General features: G+C 46.0%; 1 protein-coding gene across 1 annotated transcript; it reads left to right on the forward strand.

Moving 5' to 3' along the window:
• The first annotated feature begins 12159 nt into the window (after nucleotides 1–12159).
• Nucleotides 12160–13227, forward strand: LOC138603277 (leucine-rich repeat-containing protein 4C). The gene has a single exon (XM_069674958.1). The coding sequence runs from the start codon at nucleotides 12160–12162 to the stop codon at nucleotides 13225–13227; it is 1068 nt and encodes a 355-aa protein (XP_069531059.1).
• The last annotated feature ends 1046 nt before the right edge of the window (nucleotides 13228–14273 follow it).

Here is a 14273-nt window from a genome sequence, read left to right on the forward strand (position 1 = left end):
TGGACGTCTCACTCGTGCTGACTCTGAGATCAGAGCAGGCGCGGCGAGGAGGGAAAGAAACGGCGTTCTTAAAGTCACACTGAGTGTTGTGATGTTTCTAGTTGTGCGCACACTGAAAGTTGACAGTTGATTCATCTCTCGAGCCAAAACGCATCACGATCCGATCTGTACATACACCAGAGAGGAGCGGACGCTGCGACCGTCAGCTGAGCGGGCTCCTTCACACCAAAGCTCTCTCGTCGCCTGGAGAGTCCCGCGCTAATCCTCTCATAACTCACTTTGTAATTACAGCCCTGACAGTGTGTGTGTCTGATGTGAAGGTTGCAGCGCTGTATTCAGAAAGGTGTGCACAGGAGGTTAACTTCCAAGGTAACAAGCTGCTTCCATCGGTGCACTGTCCCCTCATCGTGGCTGCTCGTTCCCTTCTTGCATTTAGTCCTGCTCGGTATGCGACGCACAGAGAGCCGCGAGATTCAGCCTGAACGAACCAACAGATTATTTAAACCTCCGTGTCCGTCCGTCACGTAGCTGTAGAGGACCTGTAGGGTCGGTAGGTGTCGTTCGTCCTGGTGCTTTACATGTCAACAAACAGCATTTCATTCTTAATATTGTTCAGATGAGATTTAAAACAGTTTTTATTTATTGCCGCTGCCACAGACGCGGCGTCACCTTGTTGTTCCTGATGCTGCATTTTAACCTGTTCGAGGTTTACAATGATGTTGTGCACTTACATGTATATACTGAATCAGAGAGGATCTGATTCGTCCGTCAGTGGCACTTAAACAAACATAACAAAGCATTTTGGTTTCCTGACCGGAGACAGTGTGACAATCTCCCGTTAATGCCTTGTCTCGCGGCCTCGGGCCGGACGAGACTCCCGCTCGCTTTCTCCTGCAGTCGTGTCGTTTGGGAAACACTGAGTGCACTTACATGCACACACTCATCCATTAAGGACCTAATTGTAAATAATAGATTACAACAGGAGGCCGGAGAGGAAGTGCATGTAAGTATTTCTCAAGTTTTGTTTTCCTGTGATCGCTGATTCCAGGATTGACAGAATATGAAATGTAGGGAACAGAAGATCCGTTTTTTTTACTCACATATCGTTCTGTTCACGTGTGGGGAGTCGAACCAAAACATGGCCGCCCCGCCCGGCCTCGCAGAGCTCTAACGTCCAAACACCCGAGTCCTTCCCTTCGCAGCGTCGCAGGACTGTGACTAAAGGTGTTTCCATCAAAGCGACGACATGTTGAGAGATGAAACGTGAGCGCGGCCGTCTTTCAGTTTTGTCTCTCTGTTGTGTTTCTGTTTGAATGTCACACCGTTGAACTCACCAGACGTCGTCTCAGCTTGGAAAGCCTGGAAACACAAAACACCTGATTTCTCCTGAAGGAGATGCTGCGTTCATGGCATGTCAAATTAACTGTAAATTACAGATGCGGCTTCTTGCTGGTGGTTTTTAAGAGAGAGATTTTAGTAAACGCAGACGATCTGTCGAGAGATACACAGCCTGTTGTTAGCTGCCTTTCGAGTGTGACTTGAACGCAGCATCACTCTCTTTGAAGGAACGACAGGAAGCAAAGCTGGACGACAGACTGGACAGCATTTAGCATTTAGCACCGTCTCTAAAACCAAATGTGAAACATGTGAACACACGTGTGTCTGCAGTTCCGTTGTTGAATGTGTAAAACTGTAACGCCGTCTGAAACGAGAAGCTTTTATTTCGCGACAAAAAGGTGCTTCAAAGTGATTTCACGGGTGAAACGATGCATTTACAGGTTACTTTGTTTCTCTTTGTACGCCGACTTTTTAAACAGATTATTTAAACCGCTCGTTGGATTATAAAAGAAACACATCAATCGTTTTACAAGGCGCTTTAAAGACAGAACAAACGTACTGGTTGTGTGTATATACGTGTTTTTTAACGTGTCGTTGCGAGCACTTCTTTAAAGCCACTGCTCTTACAAACTCTTTCTCCAGCACTGAAAGTCGTCTTGTAGAAGAAAAGCATTTTCTGACTCCTTGTTGTTTGAATATCGTGTGTTTTATCTTTACGTCGTGTTGAAGACACTTTAGCTCAAAAAGATACGGTGCCATGCCGGTACGCCGGGCCAGCTCATCGCTCTGAACACTTTTACATGAAGTCCTTTCCTGATATTTTAAATCCACTTTGTTCACCGGGAAACGTTTAACAAGTGTTTTATACTTTCAGCCATGCGGTCAAACTTTGGTACCAAACTTTCCAGAAGCTGTTTCGTCGTGGTCGTTTTTTTTTAAAGCACACAGACATTATTTTGCTACGTTTCTCACTGAAGGTTTGAGCTGTATGTAAACTAAGGTTTTTAAAAAATGCAGTTTGTCTCCGAGCCGCGTGTTTCAATGTGCTCCTGGAAATAAAGGATTTCTGTGCAATCACACCGAAGCGCCTCCTCTTCTCTCTGTGCCTGCTGCAGCGCTGACGCCTGCTGTCTTCTCAGAGCCTGACATCTGCCCCACCTCGACCATCACCTGCTCACCTGTCCTCCCTGCTGCTCCCCAATCACCCAGTAAGCCTCCAGGCAGCGCAGAGAGGACAGCCAGAGACTCAGAGCCCAGCGTCATACGATGATCAACATATATATAGAGAGAGAGATTTAAAAAGCACACATGTAAAAGTTTCAGTTGACGTGTCCAGAAGAATAAAGTCTGAGGTACGATCGAGCATCACGAGACCCCAGAGGTTTGAAGAACTGAAGTGACGCACGCCACCAACAACCTGAGGATGCTTTTAGCTGCTGTCACTGAACCGTCCATCACACACACACACACACACACACACACACACACACACACACACACAGCAGTGTGTCCATATCCACACCTCTGTTCTTACGCTTTTTGCACCAGCAGATGTGTGAAGTCGCGCCGACGAAAGCAAACAAACACTGATACCGGAGGCGATCCGCTGGAGACGAGAGCGACTGTTCCTCAGCGACTCGGCGCTGAAGCATCAGATATATAAAACAGCTCTTTGACCACATTTTGAGGTTTAGCTTCTTTAGAATATTCCACTCAACAATTCAGCTGTCACCTCCCGGCTGGAGGGACTCAAACCTCCCTCGTACCTGTCGGCTGAAAGATAAGAGGTCAAAAGAATCCACTTCCGCTTCCTTTGTTCTTCCTTCAGCTTCATCACTTCATGATCTCTGGATCAGATGTCTGCATCCTCGAGATCAAGTTTAATTCAGGAGATCATTTAAAAGTAAAAGCCAGACTGCGAGGGCGTCTGAGCGACACGTTTCAGCAGCCAGAGAGCCGCACAGAAAAGCTTCCCCTCCCGAGTGCAGAACGCTGTCTGCGGCTGACTCTGCATCTTTAATGACCCGCCCCGAATCATTTATGAGAGTTTTTCTTCTCCCGCAGTCTTCAGCCAGTTAACTTTACCCGCTTGTGACGTGATCAATCATCCAAGCAAGATGTTGTGTGTCCCACTTTAGCTTCCTTGGGCCGCTGCGTCACACAGCCTGCCGCCGCAGGCCGCCGGCGAGGCCCGCTGGGAGAGCTCAGGCCTCCTGGAGGCCGGCGAGGCGGCGGCAGCTGAGAACTGCTGAGAAATGTTGTTATTGTGGAGGATATTGAGATCATTCACCGCGTTACGCCCTGCTACGAGAAACCACAAGAAATACACCTGTTTCCTTTTTAATTATCCTTCGATTACTGTGCTGTCGAGCAACAAACGCATACGGAAACACTTTTTATCAGTGTTTTCTGCCTGCTCCCCTCACGGCTCAGGAAGTTAACTTAGTGTTAGTCATGATTAAAAGAAACCAAGAGGTTCTGCAACAACGTCAAACTACTTCCTGCTTTGCTCCTGACAGGCACAACCAAAAGAGGTCACCTGTCAGGTAGATACGGATTATTAAATGTGTTTTCAGGACCATCCTGATGGTGCATCAAAGCAGGAGACCACCGCACTGTGTATCCTCAGTTAATGTGGGCAGGTCTTTAACACCTTGACGGGGCGTCTCTGCGGCCGTCCTGTCGCTCCCACCGCGCAGAAAAGATGTGAAATATTTAATAACCATCTATAACCACTCAGGCCGTCTCCCTGATGGAGAGCATGGAGGCTGCGGGCGTGCGCAGAGCTGCTGACCTGCTTTCACGCGGCTCAGGACGACGCTCAGGACGACGCTCCACGCCGTCTTACATCTGATGATTGTGATCGTTTCTTCTGCAGCGCGCTGACGTTTGATGCATCAAGGTTACTTTTTCTTTTCGGTCATAAAGAACACGTTTTTATCACAATGATTATTGTTGTTCTGAACACTTTGCAGCTCGGCCTGAAACCGCTGAAGCTCTGATTGATTTCTCACTCATGGATTTTCTTCTCCAAGTCTCTATTTATTTAGTCCATATGCAGAGCTCTCTCTCTCTCTCTCTCTCCCTCTCTCTCTCTCTCTCTCTCTCTGTGTGCACACACCCCCGTCTCCACCCGTCGGTCTGTCAGTGTGCATTACCTCCAGACTCGTGCACTTCCTCCTCTCTGCTTCCTGCATGAAGGTAAAGCACTCCTCCTCCTCACTGATATAAAACACAATCAATAATGAACAGGGACTTTATTTGCGGTCGCACCTCACAGCAACAGTTTCACAGACAATAACACATCAATAAATAAAGTCCAAACAAAGGAAATCGGGCGCTGCTTTACGTCGTGTTGTGCTCACCTTGGCTCTCCTGAGCGCCACAGAGAGGTCCGGACGGCCGAGCAGAGCGCCGCGTACGCTGTCATGAAGGTTTAAACAGTGAGCTAATGGCCAGTGTTAACAGGCAGGGAGGCTTTTAGGGAGGAGACACCTCCCCCACCACCTCCACCTTCCATCACTGTAACCCACATCTGAGCTTTGACTCCCTGCGGGCTGCTCACACACACAGCTTGGATTAATAACTCAGTGATGCAGATATAAATACACAGGGAGCATTTCACTTCACGTCCTCATACCTAGCAGCAATAAGGTGTTTCAGGTGTTTATAAAGGAACCTGTTGTGTTTCTAGCTCTAACAGAGATTTGTATGTTATTACAGGTAGACTATATTGTCCACACTTCCTGTTTTGGCTCCTGTAGAGATAAAAAATAATGAAAGCACCAAATCAGCTTCATTTAGAAAGAAAGAAGTCATGTCAATGTTTCTAGAATATAAAATAAACAAACAGTTTAAAGACTAAAACTTTAAGACCAACTTGTGGACAGAACGATGTCAACGACGTTCCCCAGCTTCGGTCTCTCTCCTGAAGTCCTGCAGTAATTGCAGGTGGTCCTTTTCAACGTGTAGCGAGCTAAAAGGTCACCGAAACTCCAGAGGAAGGGTGTGTGTGTGTGTGTGTGTGTGTGTGTGTGCACAATGCTGCAGCTGAATGTCCCGACCTTTACCGAGTGTCAGCGTTGAGCCTGCAGGCTCCGACCTCAGTGTGACACTCGGGTCAAACCACCGCAGAGTCTCTGTGGATCTGAGGTTTAACTGACGGCTCTCTGCAGCACACAACGAACTGAAGCTGAGACGTCACACGTAAGTCATCACTTAGCTCTTATTAAAGGCATTATTCTTCATGCAAGAAGTGTCATCATTTCAAAGGTTAAAGGTGAGGCTGGAAAGGTTGATAATTACACACTACGTTCAACAAGACAGGCGCACAAAGACCAATAAAGGTGTGATTTAAATTCAGCTTTTTACCAAATCCTCAATAAGAAGTACCTCAAACTGAACGTAAGAAAAGAATCATCAGACTATTCGTTAGTGCTTAAATAAAGTTAAATCTACAGTATATATTATTTACAAAGACATGAAACAACAGGAGTAATAATAAATAATATCACAAACTCATGATGTAAGTTTAGGGACGACCCGCATGTCTGACCTGAAGGAAAAAGGGAGCCTGACTGTTGAAGGTAAACATGTCACACGCATGTAAACACACGGATGACGGCTGAAGGCACTCGGCTTCGTTTCTGTTGTGATTCTGTTTGACAGGAAAACGTTTCTCTGTGTTTTCTCCCTCTGCGACGCTTCACTGAGCGCCTTCAGTTTGACCTTTAACCCCTCCGGCTTCCAACACACACCGCCCCGCAGTGTGTGTGCGCGCGTGCGGGCTTGCCGTTACCTCGTCGTCCGTGTCAAAACGCCAGAACAGGTTGGATCAGCGCGCTCGCTTTGTGGAGCCCAGCAGATGAGGCGGGTGGAGAGGTCGTCAAATGTTGTTGCCAGAAGGTGAAAGACAGAAGGGCTCCCCTCCGAGGGAAACTTCACTGACGTCTGCGAGCTTAAGTTTTGGTTCGTTACCTCATTCGAGTGAAGTTCCTTTAACGTGTGACTCTCATTTAAACATCAGGAGATTAAAGCACAGGACACCTGCAGCCTTCATAGGCCCAACAGGTGAGCACGCTGATCAGACATGATCCTTTAATGCAGTTTGTGTTCAGACTTCTGGAGCCCTCGTAGTTTGTTGTGTCGACTTTGATATGATGACGTTGAATAATTCAGAGTATTTTCAGCGTCCTGCTGCTCTCTTTTTTCAGCTTTTCCAGGAAGCTGCTGAAGCTCACAGATCCGCCTGACCTAAAAGCTCTGACATCTCAAGGGGCGATCACACACTGAGCCGCCAAAAATACTACGTGTGTGTGTGTGTGTTACTGCGTGTGTTTGTGTGTACTAGAGAGCAGAAACACCACCTCGACCTAGATACTGAAAAAACAAGAACAGGAGGATTCAAGGAGACGAAGAGGGCGAGTAAAGGAGAAGAGACGAGAGGAAGGAAACGACTTACAAATAAGAACCAGAGGAAACATGGATGGAGAGGAGGAAGTGCATAAATATTAGAGGAAGAAGAGGTAAAAAAGACAAGAGCAGACGGAACAGGAAGAGAGTAAAGCAAAAAGGATAAGAGGAGAAAACAGGAAGCAGAATAAAAGATGGGAAAAGGAGACACAAGAAGAAGAAGACGGGAGAGCAAGAGGAACAAACAGAAGACATGAGTGAGGAGGGGAGGAGGAAGAAGGAGAGACAAAAAGCAGCAAAACGGAGAGACGGAGGAGGTAACAAAGGAGATGAGGGAAATGGAAGAGGAGAAAAAGAAACAAAGATAAAAAAGAAAGGAGAAGGAAGGGAGGAAAAAGAGAGCTACTCAAAGGAGAGAAAGATGTAACAGGAAGTAAAAATGTGGTAAAAAGGTGTGAAGATGATGAGAGAAAGGAGGAAGGACAAGGAAAGGAAAGGAGGACAGAGAGGACGACAAGAAGAAGTGAGGAGTGTTGGTTTGGAGGTCAGGGTCTCCCTCCTGTTGGTGTGATGGATCCACACTGACAACCAGAAACCACTGGAGACACTGACTGAGAGTGTGTGTGTGTGTGTGTGTGTGTGTGTGTGTGTGTGTGTGTGTGTGTGTCTCACACACACACACACACACACACACACACACACTCAGTGTCCCTGGAGGTGTTTTCTTTATCGACTGCGGTTTTGTCTGGAAATACACACACACACGCACACAAAGGTCAGAGGTCACACAGGAAGTGCTTCTCCAGTACTGGTGGCAGGTTTGGGGGCGTGAAAGGTCACAGAAGTAGTCCTGTCAGTTACAGCAGCAGCACAGCAGCTGTGGTAGTATTAGAGGTCGTGACCTCACCAGGTGATGTAGCGAGTGTAGTAGAAGTACAGGCAGCCCTCACATTAGTAGTTGTGGTAGTCGTGGTAACAGAAGTATCTGCACTGTGAGCATGTCATGATGGAGACACTCTGTACTGGTAAGGCCTGGAAGTGTCCGCTCGTTAGCAGCAGCTCTAATTAAGCATCACATGTAATACTCGTTCTGAGGACCTGATTGAGGACTTGACAGCGGGCAGGGACAATCTGCTCCCGCCGACCCGCTCCTTGCTCCATCTGACCTCCGTGACGAGTCACCGCTGCCATGTTGGATCTGAGCAGCGGCGTGAACGGGCCGTCACTGCTGCCTTCATTAACACCTCCGCCCGTCACACACGTTCACACCTACCGCACAAGTTTACACACACACCTACAGAGTCACTGATCGCTGTGCTGGTCTGAGAAGAAGCTCCGCGTCAACACTGATTTCATCTGCGGGGCGGTTCTGTGAACACATCTGAATTAACTTTATTAGTCAGAGGTGTGAGAGACACACACAGGGATGATTGGCAGCTGGTGGATGTGTGAAACTTTAACTGTAAAACAGTTGGAGGTATCAACACGGAAAGAGACAGGATTTAAGAAACGCTTCACAAACCAAACCCTGTCGGATTTTAAGCATATTTGAATTTTCAATTTAACTCTCAATCACACGCTCTGCTGCTCAGGTGTGACAGGTATCCACATGTTTCCATTCTGCGTGTGAATTCTTTTAGATGTTATTAATAAAGCTGTATTTTGTACGTCTCTTGTGTGTCAGAAAAAGTGTTTCCACTTCTCATTTCAACAGACCGATGTCGCCCCCTGCTGGTTGCTTTGAATACTGCACACAGGACCGGCTGCAGACATAACTCCACCTGCCCTCAGCTTCAAATGAAGGTGAGAAAAACTATATGTTATTAATTGATCCATGATTGAAAAGGAAATTGAGTCAATTAAAAGGAAGCAGGTAACTTTATATAACTTTATTTGTTTATAAATACTGTAACACGTGAGGATCATTAATTATATTCCAGTACATATAAAGGGACTATTCTTCACTTTTATTGATACTTAAAATACAATTCACTGATTTTGCTTTTATACTTTTTTATGTAAAATTAAAACCAAGCGTTGTTTCTACTTTTACTTAAATAAAAATGTAAGAAAAACTTCTGATTTATGCGTTTGTCGCTGTGTGAGCACCTGGGTACCTTTATTATCTATTTCAACTTATAGATTAATAATATTTGGCGCGATTTAACTTCAATCTTTCCTTTAAAACAAAGAAAAATCTAAATTATTACATGCACAATGGGTAAAGCATGTCAGCATATATTACAGCGCGCTACTTCAGCTGTCACATGAACTTCACCGAGATGATCTTATTCTGTGTTAAAACACAACTACACACGAATCTACACAAAGACAGGGGGAGAGGCCGTTAATATAACACACAACAATGCACAACATGTACAGGGAATCTAAATCCTTGAGTGAAAGCGAGCTGGATGAAGACTTTAATGTTCCAGCGGCAGAACACGGAGAATAATCCTCGTCCACGGGGATTAACGATTAGCGTCTTCACTGAGACTGAAGCAGCTTTCACGAGCTTCACTCACAGAGAGTTTCTGTCTCACTGTAATCCTGCCGCCCTGTGAGGCTCTGCAGGAAACACACACCCTGCATGGTGCTCTCTGTGCACGTATACAGCACTTCTGTTTATCAAACACACGTACCATCTGCTGGAGGAATATCACCAATAATGTAGGTGATACAAAGCAGAATTTCATCACATTAGCAATGGAAATATACAAATGCCAGATCACTATACCCACAGACAGTTTAAATGTTGGCAGGAGTGTTCTGCGATAATCACGTTAAGTGTCCAGGAGGCAGGAAACTGAAGTCGCTGTCTTTGTGTCGCACAATTATCCAGGTCGAGTCAAAGGCCGAGCTGAAACTGGATCCCCGCAGACACCAGATATCTGTGAGAGGAAGCGCTACTGTACCATCACTGACACCGTCTGAAAACACAACAAGCTCTAAATGAACACTAAAAACTACTTTCTGTTCCCGCCGCCTGCATTAAAATGTGTTTGTGTTTCCTGTCGTATGAACAGAAGACAAAGAACGGAGCATGAGCAGTGATGGCGCCGACAGAGCTCAACAGAAGAAGAAGAGGCGTCATTGTTCCTGCCCACGCTGACAGGTGATCTCTGAGATGAACGTCAGCATAAACACACGTTAATGAGCGACAAGCAGATCAAAATAGACACCAATAATCATCCAATATTTAACAGAGCAAAGCTAGCTGTTTGCCCCTTCTTTAGCCTTTGTGCTAAGCTAAGCTAAACGTCTGCTGGCTGTGCGTTAATATCTTTTCAGGACAGCGAATAGAGATCATTTGAAAGATATTTAAATATTTAATATTTAGCTGCACAATATTATAAAAATGATGTTGTATTTTTGTGGCTAACAGCTGCTGCTAATAAACTTGACCTTAAAGTTAGAGGAAGTGATCTTTTTACTTGCAGTGGAGTGTTGGTGCTTCTACTGTAGTAAAGTTTATGAATACTTCCTCCACATTTAAAGTAGCTTTCACATACGTTTCTTAGTAGTTTATTGAGCTAAAATGTGATCTATGAATGAGCCGACCGACTCAGCTCAAAGCTACAAGTTAAAAAAAGAAGCTCTGACTCCTCGGGCAGCGGAGGCGGACGGCGGCAGTGAGTGTTGTATCTGGGCCGGGGATTTGTACGTATTAGTGTAATCTTTCTCTCAGGGACCAACAGGTCCGCTCATCATCTATTCCATACATCCCCGTTACATCCGACAGACGAGAGTAAATGATGTCGCATCTGGTCTCCTGCAGCTGCGGGGAGCTGCAGCTGCTAACATGGTTTATACGCTAACATTTTAGTTCGAAGGTTTTCCTGCAACGACTTTTTCTTAAAACCTTTTTCTCCTTTTTTAAAATCATTTTAGTTTACTTCCATAGCTTTTGCTTTCAAAAGAGCAGGCCCCGACCTTTGACCTCTGTCTTTTTGGATGCTTGTCTTGATGTGAAGTCAAGGAGCTGAAGGTTTAAATAGTCCCGCTGCGCTGCAGGTGTCAGCAGGAGGACCGAAACACTTCAGTTTTATATCTTGATAAGTAGAGAAGAAAATCCTGATATTAACTTTATTTTATAACAAATAAAAGGTAGAAAGAGAAACATTCTGTGTAGAAATAAACTTCAAAAACGTTCCTGAAAAAGAGAATTTCATCTTATTATTACAAAATAAGTGTTTGCACAGTTTGCGTTCAGAGCTGTCGAACCAGATGGGATGTATTTTCTTCTTTTTATTGTCTTCGCGCACAAAGAAGTCTCACCAATGTTTGATTTAATCTTTTTGTTCCGCTTTAGACGAGACAAAGCTGGAGGAAAGTTTCATCCAAAGCCTTTCTGTAATCTCAAACTGACATGAAGCAGATTGATAACAACGTTTATAAAATGGACAGTATGCTGGAGATGAATGTATGGCCTCGGATAATAAACTGAGCGACAGATACACAACAGAAGTATGTCACATTATTCGTGCAGCAGGTGTGTTTTTAAATGGTGACTCTGCTGCATAGTTTTAAAGCACATTTGAAGCCTTTAAAAACATGTCTCTAGAACATGTCTCGACAGACGCTCATCCAGATCAAAGTCCCGCTGAAGAACCACCTCTTGACTTGTGATTACAAACAAATCTATGAATAAACCTGCAGATAAACACCCGTCCGTCTGTCCGCCTGCCATCAATCAAATCTGTCCAGACCTTCTAATGCTCGCTCTGTGGCCCACTTCGGCTTCAATCTCTTAAAGCTGCCCTCGTCAGCGCTGATAACCCCCTCCCACGGCCGCCGCGCTGCCTGGTGAATAATTGACGAGCTCGCCCTCCCCCCTTCCCCCCTCTCTGTGTCTCTTTCCATCTCTCTGTCTCCGTGGTGTCGCTCGTCAGCTTCTTGTCCGAGCTGTGACAACCCGCGCCTCCTCCCTTGCCTCCGTCATGTCCAGTTTCCACCTGCCGCCAGCTGCATGTTGACGCCCGTCAGGAGGGGAAACAGACGGAAACACAGGAGCAGCTGCAGGTAAGACCAAACCTCAAACAGGACGACAAACGAGGCTGGCTGGAGTTTTTCTACTTTATCTTTAAATCAAGCAGCTGTTTATCCTCCTCTTTGTTTTAACTGTGTAGTGAACGGACAGGTGAAGGAGGAGGTACATGTGACGCCTTTATTATTTTAGTTTAAATCATGAATGTGCTTAAATAAAACGTTTTTATCGGTTATATCAGTGTACTTTAATGCGTCAGTACAGATGCAGTTTTACGGGGCCTTTATGAGTGCTCTGATCCTCTTTGTCACAAACCATATTTACCTTTCATCACAGAGAACCACATGTTGCTGTTTTACATTCAGGCAGCAGCTGGTTTCAGCTCGTCTCTGTGCTTGTTCTTTACAGAGGGCTTTGTAACCATGAAGGAGCTGCTGCTCCTCCTCCTGCTGGTGACGGAGGCGTCCTCCAGGTCGAACAGCAGCTGGTGCAGGCCGGGCTGTGACTGTCGAGGAGATCTGAAGTTCACCATCTGCTCCAGAGCGCGCTTCACCCACCTGCCCAGCAGAGTCCCCCCCACCACCGAGCTGCTCGACCTGTCCGACAACAACATCTCCGTCATCCCCGAACGCTCCTTCAGCAAAAACCGCAAGCTGCGAATCCTCCTGCTGCAGAACAACAACATCAGCGTGGTGGAGGACGGCTGCTTCTCCCAGCTGGAGTTCCTGCAGAAGCTGGACCTGAGCTGGAACCGGATCTCCAGCCTGACTGAGGGTTTCTCCCTCGGCCTGGCCTTCCTGCGGGAGCTGCAGCTCGCCCACAACCGCCTGAGCAGCCTGGACAGCCGCAGCTTCCTGCACCTGGACGGCCTGCAGAGGTTAAACCTCACCTGCAACAGCATCCACACCATCCAGGTGAGGTCGTTCTCCTCCATGAGCACCCTGCGGCAGCTCCACCTGCAGGACAACCAGCTCACGTCTCTGAGGAGCGGGATCTTCTCCATGCTGCGCTCCCTGGAGGTCCTCAACGTGGCCGGGAACCAGATCAGTGAGACGGAGATGGGCGTCTTCAAGCCGCTCACCAGCATGACGTTACTCAACCTGGCCGACAACCTGATGTCCACGGTGTACTTCAAGTCGTTCCTGAACATCCACACATACAGCACCCACATCCTGCTGGAGGGGAACCCCTGGAACTGCGACTGCGACCTGCAGAGAGTTTTCCGGAAGCTGCGCAGCATCCAGCGGCTCTTCCTGGACGACTACTACAACCTGACCTGCCAGGAGCCGCCCGTCCTCAAAGACTACCGGCTGATGGACGTGGACACGGAGCTCTGCCTCGCCGAGACGGTCACTGTGCTCATCATCACCGTCACCGTGGTGATAACCGTGCTGGCCGCCATGCTGATGGGCGAGAGGAAGAGGAAGAAGAAGAAGAAGGGGAAGCACTGGACACAGCAGGGAGAGCTTTCAGATGAGTCGGACTACTGAACACATCTTCTCTCTTTCAAATATATCACAGTTTACTTTCTATTTTCTGACACGCAGGATTAAAACACTGAATTTTCAGTCGCCTGAAATCCCTCAGGAACATCTGCACTCATTAGAAGAGATTGTTGGACTCAGCAGCTCATTTTGTTGGATTTCCGTTCTGCTGCACAGAAAGAAGCATCAGTTTATCTGAAGCATCAAAGCACTTCCTGAAACGCAGTGTGTAAGACGTAACTGGTATGTTGGTTTAAAAAAGATTGAATTTCTCATCTTAAATGTTGAATTTACTTTTGTATGTGAACGTATGTGACGCAGCTGCAGGAGTGGTGTGTTGTTAACATTCTCGTTTGGGGAACATTAAACCGGATGTTCTGACTTTAAACTGTCTGGAGCTTTTTATTCGACACCAACTATTCTAGTGTAAGCTGTGTCTACAGTGCCCCCTGCAGGTCATTCTGCTGCATTGCAGTGGAAAGCGTTTATTATATTTGATTTGATGTTCTTGCAGCGCCAGATGGGTGGGGTTTGTTATTTCCTGGCACTACAACCGTTTCAGAAAATCTGTTTTAATTACGTTCATCCACGGGTTTTCTTTTGTTCTGAATATGGGGAGATTAACCTTCTTTTAAACTCTCCAAAGTCTCCAAAGAGCAACAATATTAGTTAAAAAAAATGTTAGTTTGGCCTCTTTTAAATAATATAAGCATTATATTCAGGGTACAGATCTGCTACAGAATATATAATGGAGACAAACGTTTTCTTCCTGAAAGTTAAGAAAGTAAAAGCACAATAAAAAAAAACAAGTGAACACCAGCTTATTAAAATCCTCTGTAAAAAGGGATGGATTTATATTGCTCTGAATGATCTATAAATATCATAAAAATAAACATCTTTATCAATAAAGTAGCTTTTATATCCCCGTAATATCACTGCAGATACATCTGCTGCGTCTGCGCTGCTCGGTGTTGAGTTTAATGTTCATTACGTCGATTTAATGTTGTTATTTATTTCCATGTTCCTGTTTTATACTCCGCTGTTCCCACAGG

This window comes from Semicossyphus pulcher, unplaced genomic scaffold (genome assembly GCF_022749685.1).
Source record: "Semicossyphus pulcher isolate SPU_LCO1_2020_fin unplaced genomic scaffold, fSemPul1.0.p SCAF_24, whole genome shotgun sequence".
NCBI classification, from domain to species: Eukaryota; Metazoa; Chordata; class Actinopteri; order Labriformes; family Labridae; genus Semicossyphus; species Semicossyphus pulcher.